This window comes from Nymphaea colorata, chromosome 13, assembly GCF_008831285.2.
Source record: "Nymphaea colorata isolate Beijing-Zhang1983 chromosome 13, ASM883128v2, whole genome shotgun sequence".
In the NCBI taxonomy this organism is placed as follows: Eukaryota; Viridiplantae; Streptophyta; class Magnoliopsida; order Nymphaeales; family Nymphaeaceae; genus Nymphaea; species Nymphaea colorata.
In genome coordinates this window covers 12,451,362-12,477,395 of record NC_045150.1, presented here as the reverse complement: position 1 = coordinate 12,477,395, position 26,034 = coordinate 12,451,362, and the positions used below count along the sequence as shown (strand labels likewise).

The 26,034-nt window shown below is 38.0% G+C and overlaps 2 protein-coding genes and 2 non-coding genes across 7 annotated transcripts; all 4 read right to left on the bottom strand.

Annotated features, from left to right (window-relative positions):
- Positions 1 to 1,289: 1,289 nt before the first annotated feature.
- LOC116266584 (pentatricopeptide repeat-containing protein At3g12770-like) lies at positions 1,290 to 5,118 on the bottom strand. The gene has a single exon (XM_050081082.1). The coding sequence runs from the start codon at positions 4,899 to 4,901 to the stop codon at positions 2,772 to 2,774; it is 2,130 nt and encodes a 709-aa protein (XP_049937039.1). The 5' UTR covers positions 4,902 to 5,118; the 3' UTR covers positions 1,290 to 2,771.
- Positions 5,119 to 8,262: 3,144 nt separating this feature from the next.
- TRNAP-AGG (transfer RNA proline (anticodon AGG)) lies at positions 8,263 to 8,334 on the bottom strand. Its single transcript has one exon. It is a non-coding gene; the product is annotated as a tRNA-Pro (tRNA).
- Positions 8,335 to 9,329: 995 nt separating this feature from the next.
- On the bottom strand, positions 9,330 to 9,401 carry TRNAP-AGG (transfer RNA proline (anticodon AGG)). Its single transcript has one exon. It is a non-coding gene; the product is annotated as a tRNA-Pro (tRNA).
- Positions 9,402 to 12,013: 2,612 nt separating this feature from the next.
- Positions 12,014 to 21,248, bottom strand: LOC116267098 (uncharacterized). 4 transcript variants are annotated; one of them, XM_031648666.2, is made up of 12 exons: positions 21,147 to 21,248; positions 20,056 to 20,235; positions 17,835 to 18,007; positions 16,203 to 16,633; positions 16,013 to 16,106; positions 15,762 to 15,866; positions 15,276 to 15,649; positions 14,705 to 15,147; positions 14,435 to 14,585; positions 14,182 to 14,343; positions 13,980 to 14,068; positions 12,014 to 13,305 (listed from the first exon to the last, which is right to left on the bottom strand). In XM_031648666.2, the coding sequence occupies exons 2-12, from the start codon at positions 20,166 to 20,168 to the stop codon at positions 13,158 to 13,160; spliced, it is 2,283 nt and encodes a 760-aa protein (XP_031504526.1). In that variant the 5' UTR covers positions 20,169 to 20,235; positions 21,147 to 21,248; the 3' UTR covers positions 12,014 to 13,157. The 4 variants fall into 4 exon arrangements, with proteins under 4 accessions (XP_031504526.1, XP_031504524.1, XP_031504525.1 ...); XM_031648664.2 differs by having other exon boundaries at positions 20,056 to 20,188; XM_031648665.2 differs by having other exon boundaries at positions 20,056 to 20,184.
- Positions 21,249 to 26,034: the final 4,786 nt, after the last annotated feature.

The following is a 26,034-nucleotide window of genomic DNA, read 5'->3' as shown; positions in this document are numbered from 1 at the left end:
CACGAGAAGGAAACAAATTTTAGTTGAGTGAGAAGGGAAATAATCATGTATTTCTCATCTTCATTAAAGTTCGAGCAATCAACAACGACCCAAGCGAAAGGCGTCTGAAAGAGCAATGGGGATGATGAAGGCAAACAGTATGTGATGAACTTGACTAATGGTGATAAAGGCGCTTGCGAGCAGATGTGTGTGTGTGTGTGTGAGAGAGAGAGAGGGCGAGCTCTGTCCTCCTTTTGCTACAAGGGCCGCCACCTGTGATCCATGCCCTTGCTTCCCATCCTTGCATCTGTGGGACCTTTGCACCCTAGTTTGCTGATGACCCTGTTTTTTCTCTTGTTTTCCGTTTCATATTAAGAGGCCAAGATGGATTCATCAAGAGCAGATCCATTCTCTTAAGCAGTAGCAACAGATTTGAAGCTTCTACTACTAGTCCATTTTGTTGTAGTGTTTAGTCATGTATTAAAGATTGAGAGAGATCTTCAAGGACATATAAAGAGCTCCGTTGAATGGTTAATTTTCCTAGTTGCTAGACTTTTTAGGGAAGAAAACGAAGTTGCTAGGCGATGGGTTGAGATCTGGAAGACTAGGAACCTGAGCCCAATGTGACATAACAAGCTAGGGCAATGAACATATCTCCCAATCCTCTAGGGAAACGTTTCGTGTACTGGCATGTCATCTGCAATATAAATTTCCATTTTGGTTGTATGTAATCATGTAGAAAACAGAATGTAACTAGGTTTTGATGTCTACTTTGTATGTACATATATTTTATATTTTGTATATAATGAAAATGAATAGCCCAATTTGTATTGTGTTTGACATGACTTGATTAGAGTCGTCCAATTTGATGCATCACCAAAGTTTGTATATGTTGTTCCTTTAAAGAAAAAATGAACTAAAAATTTGGGGTGTGACATCTCCAAATAGTTGCTATCCAGAATTTTGTCATGGTGCATCTTCCTCAGTCACTCCTTTTGGTAGTTGTTCAATTGAACATACTAATAAAGAACTAAGCGCCACTAATAATAATAATAATTATATATATATATATATATATATATATATATATATAAGACTTTAAGTGAAACAATAATGTCTCATAACTATCAGTATCACCTAATAAAATAAATTGCTAGCTAATTTCTAAAATCAAACCCTGCAAACTTGCCAATCACTGCTTGTAAATCTATACTTGTACATTAAATTGGAACATAGAGATTTACTTGGTATAACGCTTCCAACATTACACCGCTATTTATAAGATGACCATATAAAAACATTAGATCGTTTCTACCTTAAGCTATGACTCAAAATTAAATTGATGTTTAATTTGCATGGAAATTGCCTTTGTATACTAAATGTACAGCAATTTTACATCATCATGAAGAACACTCTCCCTTGACATTCTTTTTTTTATCATTTTCGACTCTAGAACAACATACACATCATAAACTATCATCAGGCAGGCTGGCAGCACGTACGAATAGCATAACAGTTCGATTCTCATGGCTTCTACTTTCTTAGAGAGTCAATATAAGGTATGCGACACTCAAGTTGACAGGTGTACCAAATTCCACCCAAATCCCGAAGGATAACTGGGCCCCAAGGGTAGGGCAGAAGGGAAAGCTTCAGCCCTTCTTTGAGGAACTTCCACTCACCCAAACAGAGGTTTTACCTTCTTCACTGCCAGCATTTGAGGCCCGAAAGTATGACCTGCTTCTATAGAGAGAGTGGACATTAGTGTCTTCTTAGTGATTATTAATGATGGAAATTTACATCTTTGAACTGAAGTACCGAGTCAGCAAAAATAAAAACTGATTCAAGTGGAGAGATGATGATACTATGCAGAGGCGCTTTAGGGATGTTAGGGATCAAACATGTAACCTGCTCCAGCCTAGAACACCTCATGTCACCAGCGATACTTTGACAGGCCCAAATTTTGTAAATTTCCTTGAACCAGGTACCCACCAATGATAGGGCAGCATCAACCATAAAGTAAAACCATTAGGTCTAATACTTTCTAATGTTAATTTCGGTCTTAAACTGCATATATCATCTGGCGCATGAAGGCAACACAATTCCACGTTGTTGGACGATCACAGAGAGACCCAATGTTGGAAGTATCCTTGAAAGCATTCGTCCAAATCCTTTGCCTGTTTCTCATCACACAAGCACATCGTAGCAGTGACACTGTAAATTGTGCCGATTAACTGCCCATAGAACCGTGTTGAACACTCTTGATTGTGTACATCGTTGTAATGCTCCAAAAGTTCTCACAAGGCCAAGATATCTGTATACCATGTTATGTTGGATTTCCAGCAAGCACCAGGCTTTCCTCACTACAGAAGAGAGTTTCAGAGAATTCATAGCCTTCTTTTGGAAAAGAACTAGCAAGGTTTCTTCTCTAGCAGTATAAGCAGCAATAAGCAAATCCAATGCATCCAAAAAACCTAGCAGTCATTGGAAAAGCCAAGTTCTGAAGTACTCATAATCCTATTCCCTGGAAAAGCGCAAGCAACACATTCTTTACCATGCCAGAAGAAGCAGATACCAACTAATTTGAAAACAGTGCAACTTACAAAGTCCGCTGAATCTGGGATCTGTACATGCCCAATGCACGCAGTGCTACATGTTCTGCAGGCACTCTTTCATAGCTATGGCAAATAACCGTGATACTGCACAACCGAGCCTTCACCCTTTTCGATGGCCACAAAAAGTATGATAATTTTTTTATGACGTCAAAGGAGCTTTCTTCAATGACACCACCTCTCTCAGTTGATCAAACATATGCTTCTATCTTTAATATGAAAATCTAGTTTCCGTAACATGTAGTAGATATCTTCTGACCGTGGGTGAGATGTATCTCCAGCATGAAATGCATACACCTGTCCATGCATCCCAATCCAACTATAACCTGCTCTTTTCTTCAGACCTTTATCCTTAATCATACCACGGAGTCTCTGAACACCATCCCACATCTCAGCTGCAGCGTACACGTTCGAAAGTAAAATATAGTTTCCAGCATTGAAAGGTTCCCTGCTCAAAAGCTGTGCAGCTGCAAATTCTGCAATCGAGGGCTCCAAGATTGTTTTACATGCTGAAAGCAAAGCACCCCAGACACGTGAATCAGGCTGAAATGGCATCATCTGAATAATTTTCTTGGCTGCCCCAATGTGCCCTGACCGTCCCAAAAGATCGACCATACAAGCATAATGTTCTTGTGAAGGCTGACAGTTGTGCACATTCATCATGCTTTCAAAACATCCCCATCCTTCTTCAACGAGTCCAGCATGGTTACAAGACATTAGCAATCCCAGAAATGTGTAATGATCTGGTTTTAGTCCCATGGCATTCATTTTCTTTAGCAAGGAAAAGCAACTATCCCAATTGCCATACAAGGCATATAAATTGATCATGGAGTTCCACAAGATTAAGTCATCCTCTAAGTATGCTGACTCGTCGAAAAGTTGCTGGGCGGCTTCTATACTTCCACATTTTCCATAGGCCACAAGAAGCGCTGTAACTAAAGGGATAACATAACCGAAGCCATGTTTTATTGCATATCCATGCAAGCCTTCGATAAGTGGCAAAGCTGATATATGAATGCATGCAGGCAAGACATTGATTATGCTGATAGAATCAATTCCCACTCCGTCCTGCTTCATTTCTTTAAAGAGTGACAAAGCTTGAACGAACTGACCGTGGAAAACATACGCAGCTATCATTGAACTCCATGAAATAACTGTTCTGTTTGTTATCCTATAAAATATATTACAAGCACTGTTTAGTTTACCACATTTAAAATACATTTCAATAAGTGAATTGTGAACCAGAACTTCAGAACTTGCGCTACTACGAATTGCATGTGCATGAATTTGCTTGCCTGCTTCTAGAGATTTCAACTTTGCTGCTGCTGAAATTACGCCAGTAATTGTGACATAGTCGTCTCTTACGCCGTCAGTTTGCATTTGGACCAATAACATTAGCGCCTTTTCGGGTTCCCCATTCTGGTTATATCCGGAAAGCATGGCATTCCACAGAACCACATCCTTTTGGGGAATTCTGTCAAATACTTTGGTAGCCATTTGCAAATCATTCATCTTGGCATACATTGTCACAAGAGAAGTACCCACAGACAGATCCTTTTCCAGGCCGTCCAAAACTGCCAAAAGATGAACCATCTTGCCTGCCCTTAAGCAACCAAGCTTACTGCAAGATAGCAAAATACTCACCATACTAGCTGAATCTGGACGAATTCCTTCACGCTGCATCCGCTTGAGAAGCTCAAAAGTGGCCACAGCATCGTCGTTATGACTGACACCATTGATCAATGCGTTCCACAGAAACAAATTCCTCACAGGTATCTCATCGAACACTCGGCGTGCATCCCCAATTTCCCCACACTTACAGTACATGCCAATGAGGGAAGTGCCCACAAAAGCATCAGAATGAAGACCAAGCCTAAAAGCATGTGAATGGCACTGGCGACCAAACGTCAAAGCAGATAGATGCGAACATGCTTTAAACACACAATGAAAAGTGAATTCATCTGGGTTTACAGAGTTAAGCACCATGTTCCTGTAGTGCAAAAAAGCTCCATCGAATAACTGAAAAGTTGAACATGCTTTAATGACAGCGTTCCATAATATAAGATTTGGATTTTCCACAAGCTCAAAAATTCTTTCCGAACGTCCATGGTCCCCCAGCTCGGCATACTTAGCCACTAACTTGGAAGCTACAAAGGTGTTCTGTTGAAGGCCATATACAACGAATCTGGCATGAATTTGATGAAGATCGTGGATGGAAGTGCATAAATCCAAGACAGAGGCCACCGAGCGAAAGCTCGCTGCTGGGATTGGTGCGCAGGCGCCGGATACCTGTCTCAACCGCCGCAAGCACATGCCCTTTGGTTAGCTTTATGAGGAAGGATTTTCATGAGCGACCCAAAAAGAAAAGTTAGCGTCGAGTCGCAGTCATCAGCTGCTTTACTTGCAAGTCATTAATCGGCAGCAGTATTTGGCTGAGATATGCTTTATTTTCGTAGAGTTTTAAGATTGTTGCCCGCCCGCTGATGGTCAAGGATCTCAACAAATAGTTGGAGTGTCTGGAAAATACGGCGTAATTATTTGGAACCTCACAGACGAGCCCCAATTAAGAAAGATAGAGAGCTCGACGTTCCTTGCTCTTTCTTAACTTTTAAAAGCCATCAGATTGGCAACTCTCTTAGAACTTAGCCTAATTATTTGGAACGCGTAGCTCTCTATCTCTCTTGATTGGGGGTCGTCGGCCAACAATCTCTCCCCGCCCCACAACCCCCTCGGGTGATTAAGGATTATAGCCAGCAATATCCGGTCAGCAGCCGTTGGCCTTCTATCTTCCTGCCATTGTTGTCATCTCATATTGATTTTCTGATGTTTTGATGATGATGTTAGTTTCAATATTATGACAAGGTTATGAATCCAATGTTATGATAATCTTAAATAATCTCACATTCTACAGTGGCAACAAACTGTGTATAAGCCTTGTCACAATGACAACCATTCTAATGTGAATTAAACCATATAAATATTACTCGTATGTTTATGTATGATACAAGCATCGAAATCAACTTCACTGCTATCGAATGTCGGAAATGATAAGGTGCAGCATGCTTTCAATACAGAACAACATGAGACTGCATAAAGTATTATACATGTTTCATTAATGAATTTTAGCATTGTGCAATTGTACTAAGTTACAACTAACAAAACATACTATTATTTAGAAGTTTTTGTTAACGGGCCAATTTGGGGACGACCCTCATCTGTTTATATTGTTTTCAATATGCTTTCATGATTGTAAATTTAACCTGTTTTACCTTGCATTGTGAATATAACTTCATTGTGGTTTGTATTTGTGTGCACAAGAAAGATTCTTAGCACAAGTTAAATGTGTCTTTTATATTATTACTTACTTACAGCAAAATTTTTGAGTTAGGTTTTGAGAAAAAATTTCAAAAAAAGGGGATTCGCCCGTCAGTACGAGGTCCAACCATTCGTGCTGCCTTGAACAATGGTAATTGGACTATAGACTAACGATTATTTGGATCAGGTACAAGTTATCGATGTAAATTCTATATGCTTGTGCATTGAAGCTTTGGTTTTGAAAATCAAATTTTGAACAGATGATTTGAACTTGTTTTGGAGTGAAATTGAAACAAGTTGCTTGGGAAAATGACTTGTTTTTACAAGTTATTTTGGAAATTCTTTGAACAGTTTTCTAATTGATTTGTATTGAAGACCATTATTTTGGTCGAAATTGCATGCCATTTGGATTGAATGGGTTTAATAATCGTCATGCGAGCGGCGGTTTCATGTTTCCTAATTGATTATGTCACAAAAGGCTCTTTTCATGATATGTTTGGTGTTTAGTTTACCAGTTGAGGAATTTTTTCTTCCTACATCTATGGCAACTCTTGATGACACTATAAGTCCTCAAATGATGCATGTTTTCATTATTGAGGAATTGAGCTCCTCTCACTATTGAAACATTCAAAGGCCTCTTATTGAATTTTGTAAATCTTTGACAACTTGAAAAGTTGTTCAATGGTCACGAGTTATCGAATGGTTGCCAAGTTGGTGGAAATGTTTATTCTTCTTCTAGAATATATCTCTTCCATGTCTGTGATTATTATTTGCAGTAAAAGCTTACCCATTTATTAATGAAAAACCACTACACAACGGAAAAGAATTATTTAAAGTGCAAAAAAAAAAAAAACTGTGGTTATCCTCCTCACAAAGGCCCAAAGGGCCTAGTATAGCTACTCGAATCCTTGACACATAAAGAGCTCGAATCGTTGACACATAAAGAGCATGTTGTCTATTCAATTCCCGTGGGTGCTAATCCTATAGATTATAAATGGTGCACCACAACCAACCAGGTGGGGAGAGACTTCAAGACCCTGGGGACAGAGGGTAAGAAAAGAAACTTCAAGCTTGAGGGCATCACTCCTTACCCCTTCCCCCAAAAACAGGGGCCTCTGGTGAAAAGGGTGTATACTCCAAACAAAACTCTTTTATTTGTGATCTAAGATCATATTTTTGTTGTATGGTAGATTTTCTCTTTAGTTTTTTTTTTTCTTTTCTTTTTCAATTGTGACCCCGAAATCCGACTTTAATGTTATCAGCTGATCAGAATCCAAAGTGCCTACATGCCGAGCAAAAAAGAACGGTTCAGCCAAGTAAGGATCATAGGTGTGTCCCAATTTGGCACACTCAGAGCTCTATCTTCACCTTGGATGGGTAGGCTTTTGGTAGGAGATTGAGCAAATGAACGGATGCTTGTGTATAGACATGGGCATCGGGCCGGCCCAACCTGATAAGAACTGGGTTCAGGGCCGCCCAATGTCCAAAATCTAAGCCCGGGCCTGGGCCTGATGCTAGAAACTTTAGCCTGAGCCCAGCCCCGGCCTGACCTAATTACAATTAAAAAAAATACTTTTTTAAATATAAAATATTTTTTTTGAATATAAAATATATATTTTAATAAATAAATTATATATTATTAATAAAATAAAATTAATATTTAAAAGTTAACGAGTTGGATCGGGCCCCATCAAGCCAACCCGAACTGATTTTTCAGGCCCAGGCCTGATCTGGCTGGGTACCATGTACTCGTTGGGACCGAGCCCGATGCCTAGGTCTACTTATGTATACATACAATAATGGCTAAAAAAGAAAAGCTAAAAATCTATATGCCAAAATCATAGGATGTAAAAAGTGCAGTATATATTTCTTTTTCAAGATATTTTCATCAGTCCCATCTAATGGCAAGACTGGCTGAGATAGTTCACATATTAAACAGTTCGGACTCTTTTTTTTTTTTTTTTGGCGTATGAGTCCACAAAAAGAGCTATGATGACTCGAATTTATAAATTGCAAAAATGGTAGAAATTATATACATAAATCAAAGTCTGTCAGTTTTAGTTAATTCAGAATAGATAGGTTCTAGGCTTACAAAAATCTCCCTTCATTGGGTAGAGAAGAGGCATTACATGTCCACATCAATGTAGAAAATCTAATGTGATTTTTTAATCGAATCCAACTGCTTGAATTGCGATTCCGGTTGAATATCACAGCCTGTCCTTAGGAATAGACGTCGTTGCTGAGATTTAACAGTTCTTATTCGCGAACGAAAACTTGAACAAAAAAGCGATACGGTCTCATCCTTCCGGGAAATAGGAAAAGGGAAGATAAAACAGAAAATATATCAAAACATAGGGGCGGGGCATTCCGAGAATTGAACTCGGGACCTCTCGCACCCTAAGCGAGAATCATACCACTAGACCAAATGCCCACTTCAATGTACACAAAGCCACAGATTCAAGAACCAAACAAAATGCTTTATGGAGTACCTCTCCTGCCTGTGTCCGAGCCAGCAAACGCAAAATGGGGTTGGATTTGGATCTGTCGCAGTACAAAATAAGAAAACCTTCTAACCATATCCAACCCCATTACACTGCTCAGAACTCCGACGGTCATTGGGACTTGGATTCTCTTGTTGTTGTTGTTTTTTTTTTTTTTTTTTGGACTTCTCTGTCTACGTTTGGACAGATAAATGTTCAGCATATTGCCCGATGCATTGCATTGCATTGTGCCGCATCAGTGTGTTCAATCACACCTGCCCACTACGTTGATGGCTGAAGGATTTTAGCTCATATATATATATATATATATATATATATATATAGAGAGAGAGAGAGAGAGAGAGCGAGAGAGAGAGAGAGAGAGAGAGAGAGAGAGAGAGAGAAAAGTTGGTAGGTACTACCAGGCTCTTAGGCGTGAAACTCATAAAAAATCATCTTAGCATTAATCTTTTTAAGATTACTTGAAAAAAAATGTTAACTAGTGCTAGTTTTTTGTTTTTTAAAAAATTGATGATCATTTAAGTAGGTAACATGCAAAATAATGCATGAAATAATGTGAGTAACCTATGTTAAGTGAGACCCATAGGAAGTCCTTGTAGTATGGCATTAGTGAAGAGAGCGATGATGGAAACATGAGAAGGGAGAGATTTTAGGAAATGGAGAGAGAAGATGGGAAAGAACTGGGAGGGAGAGAGAAGTGACGCCGTCCCTACTTTGGCCCACTTTGAATTGACCAAAAATTAAAAAAATAAAACCTACAATTAACACGGAATGCGCATAGGAAACAACCTTACATAAAAGTGTCAAATTAATGGTTTTTCATTCGTTAACTATCCTAAACCAAAGTAACAGAAAAAACGATTAAAAAGGATGACACCCAATTCTCAGAACTGAACACTGAAAAAGTAAAAATTTATACTTTCTCGGGGCATTCCGAGAATTGAACTCGGGACCTCTCGCACCCTAAGCGAGAATCATACCACTAGACCAAATGCCCGCTTCGATAGACTGTGCCATGTTTTTATAAAAACTGGTAATCATAAACTCGAAGATCATTTGATAGAAAGATGAAAAACCTTTTCTGCTTAGGCTATTTGGTTTGTTGATTAAAAAGCATCACCTTTTCATTCTTAAGTTGAAGAGGACGCACACAGATGAGAGAGAGAGTCGACGTACAACCTCTCAAAAGTTAGAAGCCAAGAAAAGATCAGAACTGTAACACAAAATGCATAAACAAGAGACTGCAGACCTTACACCGTAGTCGACGCGAAGATATATTTACTTTTAGGACCATAGGATGACCATCGAGTGGCTAAGTAGCAATTTGCCCTCCAACTTTTTTTTTTTTTTTTTTTAAGCTGAAGATTAAGACACACCTATTTGCACATAGAAACTCGTCCACGGTTAAATAAAAGAATACACTAGATTATTTTTCTTAAGGCCAACTTTGGTGGCCTTAACAAATATTGAGTTAGGCTATACCAAGATGTGCATTTTGAGATGCTTAAAGAGAAGGTAAAGAAATCTTGGGAGATCGTAAAGTTTATATAACGAGCATGTGTATTTTAATACGGTAGATAATGTCATTTATGTAATCAAACATTATCTTGAATTCAGTCATCTAAGTGATCAAACTATAAAAGCAAAATAATGTCACTCAAGCAGTAGTGACAGCCTGGATAAATCACTTCAGTATATATCCAACCGCCTTTAGTACAAAATTCAACATTGTTGTACCATGGATAAAACACTTCCAATCTCCTAAAAGTTAAATAGAAAACCACTTTCCTCTGACAATGACATGAAAAATAACTAAACTTTACCAGCCACATAAATCTATGCCAAATTTGAAGTTGATTCATGGAACATTCACATGTCATTCCTAATGTCAAACTACTCTTAACATTACTTTTGAGCACAAAAAAGATAGCTAGGCCAGATTAAATACTAACTGCAATATGATTAATTATGTCCCCAAATTATTGAAAGCATTTCAGCCATTTATCACATTAACTCTCCCAGTTTGATTCATAGAAACAAGGTTCTTTAGCCAATTCTGTAGAATTCGGGTAGATGGCAAACATGCCAAGTTTCATTCTCATTTTTTGTTTTTTTGCCAGGATCTTTCATAAAATTGATATTAAAATGTAAGAGTAGGTGCAGATTTCAAAGAGTTAGATCGTTCATCATATAAGGAAGCCTCCTTAAGCTAATGAGAGACGTGACTACGATGGATCGACCCAGCCACTCTTTGTGAGAGATTAAACGCCCTTGCCCCATGCTTCATTCGTTTTCCTTGAAGGCCTCTCAAGTCATTAAGTTGATCCCTTTGAAACTATAATTTGTTAATCAATTCACTGTGCTTTTTTCACAAAAGCATGTTTTGATTGAATGACAGAATCACACTTAAACTTTGGCATCTTTCATTGTACTCCTTATTCAGAACGGGTCAAATGAATGAAAGAAATCAAAACTCAAACTTGTTTTTGAACATTCATCACAACTTTGAGCGTAAAATTTTCTAAACTTAGCGCCCTACAAATTTTAAGGCTAAGGTTTGTCCTCACAAAGGACTGTTCTATATGAAAAAATATGCTGCTTACGCAGTACGAAAGGATGGGAGGAGAACCAAACTTGTTCTACATGAATCCTTGTCACTGAAAACAAACAATGAATGCTAACACCTGCTGTTTTTAAAGTGCTAATTCTTTGCGTCACTTGCAAAGAAATTCACTGTTTTTAACAATAAAGGACTATCCTATTCGTTATATTTGTTATTAATGCGTGGCTGGTTGGAATATTAAGTTAGTGAAAGCTCGATCATCAGTAAATTAGTGAAAGCTCGATCATCAGTTCCCATTCAATTTTTGTGAGGAGGAGGAGGAGCTTTAGCGTATACAGAATGTCTCCCCTATACCTGAACATGTGTGGCTCATTCTCTCTTGGTCGTTTCCCCAGTTGTGTAAAAATCTAAAGCCAAAGGCCCCTGCAACCCAGGAAACACCAGAACCAGGGTTTTCCTCGATTGTAGGCTTGAACAGATTGGCGTTCTCAGCTTTTTTTTGAAATTAAAACGACATACTCAAAGAGGTCCAACGCATATCCAGACCACAAATCTTGTACTGCCAAAAGAACTTGAGACTTGGCATACATTTTCCAGAGGTTCTCACAAAAACAGTAAAAAATTAGGTCTCCCGAGCAGGGAAAAGATCAGAAAAGAATAAAGAAGGCTTGCCTCCAGAAACGACAGAAGCCTAGGAGCAAGCCTCAGCTGCACTCTCCATTATACTGATGCCTTTTCTGGTTAACGGCACAGGGGAATAGGGTCCACGTATTTATGACGCATACGCCGACCCAAGTTTTGATCTAAAAAATGCAACAAGAAAGAATGGAATATAAAACTAATTAAAATTCACCAAACCCAATTTTCCCTTGTTATATTCAAAATTCTGAACCTCTATAAAGAAAAGTTGAGCAACAGCTAGATTCTTGGAAATAACTCACTAAGTGACGGAAGTCAGTGGGAGGAATGGTATGTAAATATAAAATTGTTGAGTTATGCTGATCAATAGCAGCAGCACAGTTAGAGCAAGGAATGGAATGCAAATAGTCAATATAATCGTACATATAAAATTGTTAATTATACTAATCAATAACATTAGCACAATTAGATAACCCTCGTTCACATTTCACAACTACAAACACATCTTTTAGACAATAATTTGAAACAACAGACAAGTCCTACAACAAAACCCTCTGCCTGCAACAGATAAGAGGAAGAGGTTCTTCCATCACATGGGGAGGCTCCGGGACTATGGCCACCCAACCTATTTGAGTATGCAAAAGGCCCAATAAATTTGCATTTCCTACCGAGCCAGGTCATTTTGTGGCAACCGCTGTTTATACTAGTAAAATTTCAATATATAAGATAGAAAGTTAAGCTTAGAACTAACAAGGCATACCAAAAGAACCTCAGGAAGAAAATATATTTTCAACTTATGGACATAACTAGGTTTGGTCAAAATTTAATGAAGTCCAAACTTGTACCGAAATAGGCATGTGCTGACTGCACCTGAACCTTCTTTGATCGTGTTCAGAACCACATCCATAGCCGCACCCTTCCAGCCATGCCAGCCCGGGTGGTGCACTTAGACACAAGAGTCCCTGTGACATAGCTTGTGCAGCTCTTCAAGCAAAATAAAATTAGCTGCAGCATGCCCACACACACTAGAATGCACAATTTAAAAACACTTCCTCGAACATATAATGCTATTCCAGACGTATTGCCATGTCAAATGATGCTTTTTGTATAACGTAAAGTGAAATACTATCAGATACCAAAATAACAGCTCCTCTCGAGATACATGAAAAGTACAATGCTGTACCTCACACTGCATTACCGCCAATCTCTGGACCCAAATATGTTGGAACTTTAACGGTGATGGGATAATGAAGGCCATAAAAGGATTTACTGTCAGGGTGTTAAGGATGTCCCTTATATGGAAAGGTTCCCTTCTGGGATCAGGTACTGGTTTCTATGCAAGAATATAAATGAATAGGAAAGATCGCTAGGAAATTTTGGTATGGTAATAGGGAAAAAAAATAAAACAAATGTTAGCTGGGGAAGAAAAAGGACGAACTGGGGAAGCATATGACAACTAATTGACCTTGCCTAAACAGTTTAACTGCCTCCACCATATCTTAAGGGGTGCATGGAGAAAGTTGCCTGGGACAATGAAGTCACACCACACCATCAACTCTCCTTCCATTTATTGACGTATTTCAGGTAGGCTGGTCCCAGACTTTCCTTAGGTTGGCTTTTTACACGGGCTGACCTTCGCAATTCTCCTTCCAAAATAAACCTTTGAGCAATCTCCTTTGATCTTTTCTGCAAAGCCACACTGCAGAACCACAGAAAAATACACAGTAAAACAATAGAATTAAAAGAATTTTTTCAACTAGTCAAGATCCCACATCTCACGTGACAGGATTAAATTCCCAGCTGACATAGGCAGACGTTCCGGATTTCAAAATTCAAAGCTATAATGCTGACAATACCTATAAGCAGACAAGTATGCCAAAAGACAATGCTGCCTATGTTAATGATACAAAACCTAAACCTGGTAAGCAACCAGAACATGAACTAGAGGGCAACACATCCTTACTAAATTTAGCACAAATTGTGCAAAGAAGCACTTCCGACATGCTGCTTCAACCCCAGGAAATGAAAATTCGAGTATCCTCTTTGTTTTGAAAAGAAGCAAGCAATCCAACTTGCATTTTTCATACTTGTTCAAATGCTCCAACTCACTCAGCAACATTTATCGTTGCTTCCCTGATATCCAAGCCTCACTAAGACTTCATGCTTGGATTTATTGGCTTACATGCAATCCAAGTCAAAAAGTTTTATAATTAGTTCTCTAGAAATTAAGGTCACAAAAAATTAGGGACTCCCTTAGTGAAATAAGAGATCTGGGGAGTCACCATCAGGTCATAATTGTGAAGCTTATAACTCATGCTGACATATATAAAAGCTTCATCCTAGTCTGCATTAAGTATATATGATGGAGCTCACCATATTCTGCCATAGTGTTTCTGAAGTTGTCTTTGAAGGGCCCTCTCTCTTTCACCCTTTGGATTGAGGGATCTGATCAATTGATCAATCTATCAAGAGAATAAGATTTGTTCCAGTTCAAAGCTGGTACTGTATATGAGAATAAGAAGGAAAGGAGAAAATAGAAAACAGAAAGCAAAATATGGAAGGGTAAAAGGATTACCTCTTCTTTGGTGCTGTAGTAGCCCCATCGCTCAAAATCAGAATTCTCAACAAAAACTCGTCCTTCCCTTCGAAAAAACCAGTATCTGCTGTAGTTACGATCCTTCCCTAGTGGGTTAGTGCGTATAAAATGTTTTTCTATCTCTTTTTCAAAATTCTCTAGCTGCACCAGATTTAAGATCCGTCAATGGAAGAGAAGAAGGGGGGTGGGGGGGGGGAGAGAAGAGAGAGAGTGAGAGAAGGAGAGAGAGTACCCTTTGTTTCTTTTCCTCCAGCCCTTTTTTAATTAACTGTTTCTCCTCACTGCCACCATTAATTTCAGTTGATTTCTTTTGTTTCACCGCATTGACTTTTCCATCCATTGTCTGCTTCATCTCATTTCTCCTGGAAGTGTGTTTTGCCACACTGACGAAAAAGACAAAACAGCATATAGTGAGTGTTGTAGCTATACATCAACAGGTACTTAAATTTCAGCTCAATTAGTGATGAAGACTAAAATGACAATTTGAACTCAGACACATTACCCATTAGGCAAAACTCGATGGCCATTTGATGTTAACTTCCTCTTAGAGGAAACATCTTCAGCTTGAGTGCCAATCTCAGAACCACCCACGTTACCTTCAACATCATTATCCAAACCTTCACCCTTTGTTCTACCTTTCGCATCAGATGCAGCCTCCTTGAGAACTTGCTGCTGTTTTCTTCTCTTTCTTGCTTCCTCTACAGCTGCTTCCCTGTTTGTTGCTGAAAGTATTTGCCTTTGCTCAATGTACTCTTCTAACTGTTCTCTAACCAAGTCTGTTGTAAGGGCATAGCTAACCAATACTTGGAAGATATCCAGTTTAGCATGGGTATCTAGAAGTCCATAATGCCCCCGTTTTATGGTTGAGATATGACCGGAAAGTTCCGGTACATCTTCCATTTCTAAAAAGTCACATAAATATTCGGTCCAATTCATAAATGTTATCTGATATAAGGGAACAAAACAGAAAAGAAGAGACAAATGAATAATAAATTTTGCTGTAAAAGAGATCCCTAATAATCTAAATTTTAAGATACCAGAATGAAAAAAGTAATAGACTGAAAAAAATTCACCTGTGGTTTCCTTCTTTTCCCCCGTGTGGCATTATAATAATCTCCCTCATCTTTAAGAAGCAAACGAAGAATTGCAGCATGAGCTTCAATGATTAGATTCACATTACTTCCCTTATGAGCAACTGCATTTTCAAAGTCTTCCAGAGAGAATGGCCACAAGCGCAACATTCTGCTGAATGAAGAGCAAAAGTCCCACACCATAAGAAGGTTTCCTACACAGTTCATTGATACAGCAAAATCTGTTGATGGAGCAGGGCGATCCTTAAATTCTGGATCACCAGGACATGGCTGGACTAGAAGATCGTCAATTGGGTATTTGACAACTTCTAACTGGAGCTTTGTTTCTCCATTGACAGAATCAATTTTCATCTTTTCTGGAAAAAGGGAAAAAAAAGTACATTAGAGCAGCCAAAGTGCTCCTGAATGTAAAAGCAGATTTAATATGACTCTTTAAATGGAAGCACTTCCACAACCATGAAGTGTCACCTGAAATTGGTTCCCTTTGTGCTGTTCCTGACACTTCAGTATACTCCTTGTCTGCTTTGATTCTTTTCTTACGACCAATATTTGTATTTTGGGCAGTTGGTTTCCCTGTGACAGAATGCAAATTTTGTTTTACTTCTACTATAAAAAGTTTTCCACTTGCATCTAAACCAGTTAGAAGGATACTTTAAAATTTAAATGGTGATGTTGATAAACCAGGAAATTAACTAGGCAACTTAAACATACATCAGTACCTGCATATGTCTCCTTTTGTGCTTCCCCTAACACATCAGCATGCTCATTTCCTGTTTTACTTCTTTTCTTCCTGTTGATGTTTCCATTTTCCATCTGAGAAAATCATATGCAATCAGAAAATGGCATATCCAATTCAAAAGTGAAATAACTCATAGATTGCAAGGTTAAAGAAGTTTCAACAAAATTTACCAGACTCCTTTTCCTCCCATCAGCAATTTTATTGCATTTCCTTTTTTGAGCATTTATTTTGTCTCTCAACTCATCAGGCATTTCTGTTGGAAGCCCATACTTTTGGGCTAACGTCTCGTGGACTACCCATGGAGAACTTTGCATTGTTGATTCTCTAATAAAAGTTTTCAGCATTTGTCTGCTAAATGGGAGCTTCTTTCTCACCAACTTATCAGCATTCTCGGTTGAGGTATCAGTAACTTTCTTATGTTTGTCTAGCCAACCCACTTCATAACTCATGTCTCCACCATCTTTGGTCTTCTCAAAAACTTTCAGGATTTTGCATGGGACAACAGAATCTTCCTTCCTATAATATACCTCTTCACCTTCTAAAAAATGTTCTAGTACCCTTGTAGACACTGTATAAATAAGATCTTTTAACCTCATGGTGCCTGAAATTCATTTACACAGAAGAAACAAAGTAAATCAGATACAATAATTCTCACAGTTCACCAACTTGAAAAAGAGAAGAAGACTGAAGCAGGTAAACCTAAAGCCAAAGGCCCAAAAGGAATGTATTTTCTACACTGGCTTAAGCAAACAAACATGCCTCAGAAAATTTGAAAACCAACACCAGACTTTCCTGAGGTCATCGAGACATGAAGCAGGCGAGTTCATTACAAAGTAACATTTTGCACAACTGCCATAAGGACACTAAACTCGTAAGGAGTACTTGTGCTTTCCATATACAGTTAACAAATCCAAGCACAATATATAACTAGACGTGTGGATGATAAGCACGGCCATCATAAAAGGTAAATGACATCATATTTGGGAACAGCACCATTAGTTGCAAAATAGTTTCGGGAAACATGTGCACTGACACCAGACCCCCCAATGCTATAAGGACATGACAGCGACAAGTTCTTCGCAAAATAAGCTTTTGCAGAACTGCCATAAGGGCACCAAACACATGATCATCATCTGTGTTTTTCATGTGCACACTGCACAGGTTCAAAGTCACAAGGCCAAATCAAAATCCACAAATATGGCCACACAAAATTGTAAGGATAATAAGCTATTAAATCGAAATACACTTATCATATCCAAGCACAATACAGATAAGTAATCATGGTGGATGATAAGTTCGCTCATCATAAGAATAATCAAATAAAGGACAACAAACTTTGGGTGCAGAAGTGGAGCAGGGCAGCATCACATTTGCATCGATCCTTGAATCCATAGAATTAATGAACCAAACAAGCAGGTTTTCCTGCATTAAGGTTTCATTAGCTGATTAAGTTTTTTGATTTGGGTCACCATAAGCTCAATGGAACGAGCTAGGTTGTTTTCTGAAATTTCCATTTGTACATGTAATTGTCAAATTGAGAGCATAATAACTGACTGAACTTCTTGATTTGGATCACCAAGGACTCAAAAGAAATAATGCAAGACAATGATAATTTTCCTGAAATTTTTCATAAAAAGATCTGAATATTGAAACTCACATATGCTGAAAGAGCTCAAGCAGCAAATTATCAGAAAAATGTGCAAGTAGCAGCATTCTTAGAGTTGCACAATCATCATATGAGAGCAAACAGGTATTATCTTACAGACATGCCAAAGCCTCTTTAAGGTGAACATGCTTCTTACTGAATTGAATCATTTGTAACACTGGTACTATAAGCTCCTTTGGAAATTGTTGAGCCTTTTCAGTGGCACGGTGTTCAGAGACCAAAGCTTCTTCGTAAGTCAAATTTGTCTTCCCAGTAACTTTACATGTCCAGAACCGTTGCCGGTACAGATTTATCCGCCGTAGGTATTCTCTAATTCAAGTTAAAGACATCTCAGTTATCACATGAAGCTCAAGTGGTGATGAAGACGATCTCGGTGCACAACTAAAATGAAATTCCTAATAAAATGCTAAAACAGCAGTGTGCAAAAGCACATTTTTCCTCCACTTTGAGCTGTGGAGAGGTTTCATATATATTTTTGATCCATGCATTACTGAACATCTGACAAATAAGCACTTGCATAACTAAAGACAAGGAATATATTATATAAGAATAAGAATCTGTAAGTACATAATCACATCGTCAGCTGTGCAAGCTCTGCCAACTTATCATATGTACAACTCATGAAATATTTTGTAATTAAAAGTAACTGTATAAGCAAACAAGACCCTGACAGCAGTCATAGTCTAATAACTCCTAATGCCCTTGGCATGTCATTATTATTATTTGTGTTCAACTTCTCTATCCATGACAAAAAATATTCCTCGTTTCAGTGACAAAGATTAAGGATTTTAAAAATGCAAACATTTATGCAAAAAATATGTAGTAATATTGAAGGCACACTTAATCCACATCATATTCATGAGCAAATGAATGATCAAGAACACATCCAGTGGTTTAGATCAAACAAAAAACCCTGGCCACCCTCAAGGATCAAAAGTGAGACCTAGCAAAGCCGATTTTCATCCCCACCCCCCTTTCCCCACAAACATGACCAAAGACATACATCGATATAAAACCTTTTTGACATTACAAAAGAAAACTGCAAAACCCCATCCAATTCATTGCAATCAATTAGTTAACATGTTGGTTAATGAATTCTGAGACAAAGAAAAAAACATTAGGATCAAAATCTAGATATAAACTATTCTCAATTAAGAATTGCCAATTTTGTCTCTAAAAACGATATTGAAACTAGGACCGCTATGGATTCATATATTACACTTTTTCTATCAAACAAATAATAATAACAATAAATTCATTCAGACACATGGCAATGGTATTTCCTGGGCTTATAAAACAGAATGAGAGGGACTAAAAAGATTTTGCAGATGTTGCCTCTGTGTGCATTTGTGTATGTGTCCATGTGTACTACCAGACTTTGCCTACTCAACATTCCGAAATTTACTTGTTTTTCATTATGGTCCATTGATGAGAATGTACATTTGAACTATGTTTTATTGTAATCAAGTAATTTAAATTGTTTATTCAAAATTCCACGCAGTTATCTAGATTGGATATGCATAATTACCTTTACCAAAAAGACAAAAACAGATACAATTGGTGCAAACACCAGAAGGTATCTTAGGGAGGGTGCAGGTGGATTTATCACACTTTTTCTAAGGTTGAAAATCATGCTTGACCATTTCATGCAAAACAAAAATTATTTTAAAGTTGAGAGTTTTCCCATTGATTTTCATGCCCCTGTTCTTCATTCTTACAGATCAAAATGATGTGACAACAAGTTCCTACTAAACAATTCAGATCACATAAATCAAATTATCATGACCATGTGCACCAAAAGGAAATGAATAAGCCTAAGAAGATAACCTTTTTTATTGCAATTATTCATGCCTTTTCTGTTTAATAATTTACTTGAAGCAGGTTTACAACATTTTAAGCTTGAAATTCTTTTAGAATTTACTGCAATTTGAAATATGTTTTGCGCAACTAATAAGACAACATGATGTTGACGCTGGTGGCTAGAAACACTTCAAATTTGCTTCCTAAAATATCAATCAGACAGCTAATAGTTAAAGCAAACAACATAAGCTTTTAGAGACACAACATTTTGCAAAAAATGTGCTGATAACACATATTTTACTTTCATGTTCAGATCAACATGCTCCCGGGCTGGGATAATGTTGACAGAAGGTCCAAATCTTTTTATCACAACAAGAACCGAAAAGGAGAACTGAAGGTTCACATACAATTTTCTTTGAACCTTCAGGGACACTTTGAGTTCAGCTTCGATTAAAAAGAGTCGAATGCGTTATCTTGGTCAAAAAGAAAATGAATATACATGAATTTCTATTCCAAAAAACACCAATAAAAAGTACGCCAGTGCAGCAAAAGGATACTTATAATCCCTGAATATTTCCATCGTGAAGCGAACTTGGAAAACGAGCTCATGAGGCTTCAAATCTGGAGGCACCTCTGCCAAAGGAAACGGCTTCCTCTTGAACAGAGGCATGGGGTCCTCAGATAAACTGGCTGTCACAAAATCCACCAAACGAAAGTCTGTAAGACCACCACCACGACTGCCAGTGATTAACAAGAACAATTACACTTCCTATGGACAGTAACAGAAATCAGGGTAAAGAATGAAACACCTCATCAATCAAATTTCCCAATCCATCAATGGCATTGGTCCTAACTTCTAAAAAAGCGTACCATGCACATACTGTACTACATCAAGACATGAAGACTGAAATTCGTCGAACCATTTAGCTAAAACTGCAAAGCCTCGAAAGAGAAGCTACGTTTTAGAAAACGATTAATGATCATCGATCCCATCCCTTATTCCAAAAAGGACCTCACAGAAAATGAATCCGAAGCAATGCAGAATGAAAAGCTCATCTGGTAGGAGCATGCAAAGGAACTGCCATTTCATGATCCGTAGAAGACAGTGGACTTAGACAAGCAAATTCGATCACCAAGCAAGAATCCACAAAACCCTAGAAGAGCAGGATTGATCCAAATCCCTCCCGCTCGAGAACTACGGAACCCGAACCAAGCCGAGAAGCACACAAACAAAATCAAGAAATCAAGCCATAACAGGGAACGAGAAATGAGGAAAAAGACAACGAGGTAACGAAACCCTGAAATCAGAAAAGGAGAAACGAAGAGGAGAAAACAAAACAAAACCCAAGGAATTCCCGCCACTATAAGAATCGTTCGACGGGGTCATCCGCCACCCCATCCAGACCCCCGAAGCAGCCGGAAAACGTCGACCCGGAGTCTGGCATCAACAGAAACGCCGATCCGGAAATCCCCGGAGGCTTCCGGCAGAAATGAGATTCAAACGGGCGACGTTCCGAACGTCCAACCCGCCGCTCAAACATCTCCACGCAGACGCTCACTAAGAACCAAAACAATTCAACCAAGACCGAGCAAAACCGATCGAGAGCACAAGAGGAAAACCCTCACGACCGAGAGAGAGTCCGCCCACCTTCAGATACTCCCCTGTTCGTCTCCTCTCTTCTTTCTTCACCTCCTCTTTCCCTCCTTTTCGCTCGTTGAGTGTTTCTCGTCGCGTCCCCTCTCTCTCTCTCTCTTTTCCCTCCCTCTCTCCCGCTCGCGTATTTATATGCCATGAGGAAAAGGCTTGAGGTTGAAAAGCGATCGATGGTCACTAGGCAAGTCTTGATTGGCTTTTATGCCACGTAGGACGGTGACGTGGACGAGGGATTACACGTCGTCAGAAGGTGGCCGTTGGAGGTCGGAGGCGAGTCGGCGGTTATAAAGGCGGCAACCACACGCGCGGCCGAGAGAGAATCTGGACCGTCCGATTGCTTTAACGCTTTGATCCTCTTTCCAAATAAAAAATAAAAATAATTTTCCAGACGGCGAAGCGAAGACTCACTGCCGCCAGGTATTTTGGAAGACTCAATGACTCAAATGCCCTCAAGAAAGCGATCCCTTCTCAAGTGTGCCCTAGGAAACGTCCACGCACTGGAACTAGTGTCGCCGACATCGAACCGTATCGGGCTGATAAGCAGCATTTAGATTTTAGAAAAGGTTTTTTTTTCCATTTAATTATTTTAAAATTAATTTTAAAATTTTACTAGTACTCATCGAATTAGAACAATAAGAAGATGTGGTGCTAAGATATGGTGGCTGAGGGTCCTTAGTCGATGTCTAGGAGAATGAGTGACTGCTGCAGGGCACTCACTCAAATCTGTGTGTACTAAATGCGGCTGGACCTAAATGAACCTAAGTCCAGCTTAATTATAATGTAAGATTCTGGCGTGGGCAGAGTCACACACGCCAATCACACAGTAGCTCCGCTACTTCTACTTGATGTAGCTGATAAAACTATAACCAGAACCATGGTTTCACTTTATTAGGTCAATGTTAATGATTTAGAATCAAGCTGGATCTTGTTTTTATCAAAATCAATTTAATCGGATTCATACCAAGAACAAGATTGGCACTCCACTTTTTCAAAATCAACCTTGGATTTGAGTCTGACTAGCATAAAAGCCTACATTTATATCTAATTGGGCCATATATTGATTTCATCTCAATCGCATATTGGATTTAGATTGGCTAAATTATGACATTCAAATGTAATTACCAATTGGATCTAGTTTTATTCAAAATCAGACTAATGATCATATGTATACATCCTACTGAGAATTCAAATTCAAAGGAAAATAAGGAGGATGCATAAGCTGTAATAGCTGTGTGTTGAATCAAGAAAGGAAACTCGATCCCACAATCACTCTTGTAATGCTCCATGGCTGCCCTGTCCATTTGTATTTATTTCCTTATAATGATTAATTGAGGGTGCGTTTGATTCTCACATATCTCAGATCCGAGGGAATCTCAAAGCTGTGATAGCTGAAATCTACACTTGTATCAAACTGTCGTTTTCAGCTTTTACCCACAACGTGGATTTCAAATCCACACTTTAATATAAAAAAAAAGTATAAACCACGGATCTCAGATCTGCAGTAATCAAACGCAACCTGAGTAATAGAGCTCGAGCTTTTTCGATCGCCGATCTAGGTTCTCAAATCGTTAAAGATGTCTTGTTTGCTTCGTGTTTTCTTTACGATCCATTTGCATTCTTAAAAAGAATCAAAGAGTGTTTGGGGTTGGTAGGGGCCGTTCAAAATCCTTGGTGATTAATCCAGGGTTTTTGTTTTCTGAGATATAAAAAAAGCTCTACATCACTGAGGAGATAGAAAGAGAGAGATACGATAAAATGATAATGCATAACAAAATTTTGAAACAATAAATCCCCTATATATAGACAAACCATAAAAACAAAATAAAAACGACGAATTATATACAAGATAACAGTACAATAAAATAAAATAAGGGCGGTGAAGAGAAAGTGGATAATCAAAACTTCATTAATTTTTAGGCTTTTTTTGACATGTAAGTGCCTTTTAAAATTTGAAATTTAAAATTAAAGTACTCATCAACCAAGAATGTCTGGCACCGCCACCAAAAAATGATATATTAGTAAGTTTAAGGGTTAATTTTTTACATGTGATTTGAGTTTTCATGGACCCAATACATATCCGTCTCCCTCTTATCTTACACTAATAAATGTCCTAGACCAGACTTTATGACCATGAAAAATAAAATCTTGAGGCTATCAGGTGTGGATGGTATATTAGGCCTGACCAGATCCAAACCTTTTTAAAACCATGGATCTTTACGGTGGATCCCGTGCAACATCTTCAAAGATATTCCATATTAGATCCATGGATTTAAATCATTGAATCTCAACTACACCCTGCAGATTTTAGTCCAACCAGCATCACATAATTCAAACCTGAAAACCACGATCTGAACCTAACTCGGGTGGAGGCAAACAGATTGAGTCTGGATTGGGCCACCTGCACATTTGAAACCCGAAGATGTAACAATACACAGTTTGAATCCAACTTTGATTCGGTTATTATCAGATCCAAATTTAGCGTAATTGAGAACCTGAATATGTAGCAATACACACCGTCTGAACCTGATTTTGGTTCAGGAATTGCCAGATCCAAATTTGACATAATTGAGATGATCAAAATTGGAGTGTGGAGTTTTCCAAACAAAACCTGGATCCAATTATCATTGCATCTGTCTTTTGCATGTAATCGTATTCATATTTTTTTTATCAGTCTATGATTTGGATCCCGCTCGCGTTTGTATTCCCGTACATAAATTGCAATCCAAAACTCAAATCTGATAAGAGAATTTTCAAGGTCCAGGACTTGTTAAAGGAATGCAACTGGACTGAGCCTCAGTCTGAATCTAGAGCAGAACCCAAATAAAAGAAATGCAAATGTATTTGAATTCGGAAACTGTGTATCATGTATGGATTTCAAATCTGGTTTCTGTCTCAGCTAGGAATGCCAACAGATAGGATTAGAAACATATATACTCTTAACCATATCCAAATTTTTTTTGGATGTTCACATATTTGGATTCAAATATGAGCGAAAAAAGTCATATTTGAATCCAAAACTGATTTCACAATCTGGATCCAATTAGAATCCGATATTTAAATTCATATCTAAATTCAAATCTGAATTTTGAACCGAATCCAATCGGCTTCCAAAATGTAGAGCATTGAATATAGAATATTTATTTAAAACTATATTTGATCTGATTTCTTAATCAGATACTTTTTCCATATCAATTTTTTTAAAATCTATTTAGACAGATTTCCGATCCAAATCAGACATATTGACATCTCAATTATTAGCACAAGTTCGTGTTATTTCTTGGACCAGGTCAGATTTGGGCAAGATCTAGACAGTAGCAAGGAATTGAACATCAAAGTTTTAGACTTGGGGTTGACAGTTGGTCCAACTTGATTGGTATAGGCCAACGAGACCTGACTCCAAAACCATCCATACAAACAAGGCAGGGTCAATTAACCTTTTCTTATTAGACATGGGCACTGCCCTAGGCTGCTGGCGGGTACCCGGTACCTAGCTTGATACAGGCCCGAAAAAGTCCGATTCGTTTTGATAACTTTGAAATAATATTTTTTATTATTAATAATATATGATTTATTATTAAACTTTTATTTTATATTTAAAAAAATTATTATGCATTTAAAAAAAATAAGTTTTTATTGTAACCAGGCTGAACCTGGGCCTGAGACCGGGCTCAAGTTTGACATCGGGCCGGCTTGATGCCCAGGTCTATTTCTTATGCTACATTTTTATTATATCAAAAGATAGCTTATGGACTGAATTTGGATCTAAATCCAATTAATGATATGGTGATCTAATCTCAAATTTTATGAAAAAATAAATAAATGTAAAAGGTATCAATATATAATAAACTAAACTATGTGAAAGCACAAATATCCAGCAATCCCACCAACTCCCACAATATTAGGTTTTGGGCTTCTATTAAACTAATCTCAACCCAACCGCATGTCAGTATCTTTGTTTTGTTTTTTTTCTAAAAAAAAGCTAAAAACCATGACAAATAATCATTTAACCAACATTTTAAAAAACTCCAAATAATATTGGATACGAGACTAAACATTTAATGGGGTGCTATAAAACCAATATGGCAAAATGCGGAGACTAATATTGACAAACTAAGAGTCGACCGATGCTCAATCCAATAATGGTGAACGTTTCGTCTTTCTTATAGAAATATGTCAAGTCATTATATAGTTCATACAGACGTAGTGAAGTTTTGGTTGAGGGGCACTAAGTGATTTAAGTCTGATGCAAACACCACATGCGGCTGAACTTAGCTGAACCTAAGTTTAGCTTGTAATTCTCCATAGCTGCCGTGTCCATGTGTATTTACTTTCTGATAATGATGAATATTTAAATAATAAATAATTGAGGGTGCGTTTGATTCCCCACCGATGGGAATGTCAAATCAGCTTTTAGTCACAAAAACCTTGGATAGATCACTAAGGATTTCCCCTGAATTTCTCTCTCTTACAAAGGATTGGGCTAAAGATCAAATTAAAGTTTTTAAATTTTGATTAAATCCAAAACATCATTTTTTAACATTTTTATATAAAGCAAGTAAATTTTTTAAAAATTTACATGTAATTTTTTTTTTAAAAAAATTGAAGTGGAGCCAAAGCCTACGACTCTTTCCTGCTAGCAAGGGCTTCAAGCTCGCCCGAGCTTGACCTTGTCAAACGGCCCATACCAACCCTCAACACTCTTTGATTCTTTTTAAGGATGCCACGAAGCAAACACGACATCTTTAATGTATTGAGAACACACGTCGATGATCGAAGAGGCTCGAGCTCAATCTAGAGCTCACTCAGGTTGCATTTGATTATTGCAGACCTGGGATCCGTGGCTTATAACTTTTTACATTCAAGCTCATCATTTTCTGAGATG

Coding starts and splice junctions, on each gene's coding strand:
- LOC116266584 (XM_050081082.1), bottom strand. CDS start 4,901: ATGTGCTTGCGGCGGTTGAGACAGGTATCCGGCGCCTGCGCACCAATC.
- LOC116267098 (XM_031648666.2), bottom strand. CDS start 20,168: ATGCCTCTGTTCAAGAGGAAGCCGTTTCCTTTGGCAGAGGTGCCTCCA. Junction 18,008..20,055: donor GAAATATTCAGGGATTATAA/GTATCCTTTTGC, acceptor AACTTGAATTAG/AGAATACCTACGGCGGATAA. Junction 15,867..16,012: donor ACAAAAGGAGACATATGCAG/GTACTGATGTAT, acceptor ATTCTGTCACAG/GGAAACCAACTGCCCAAAAT.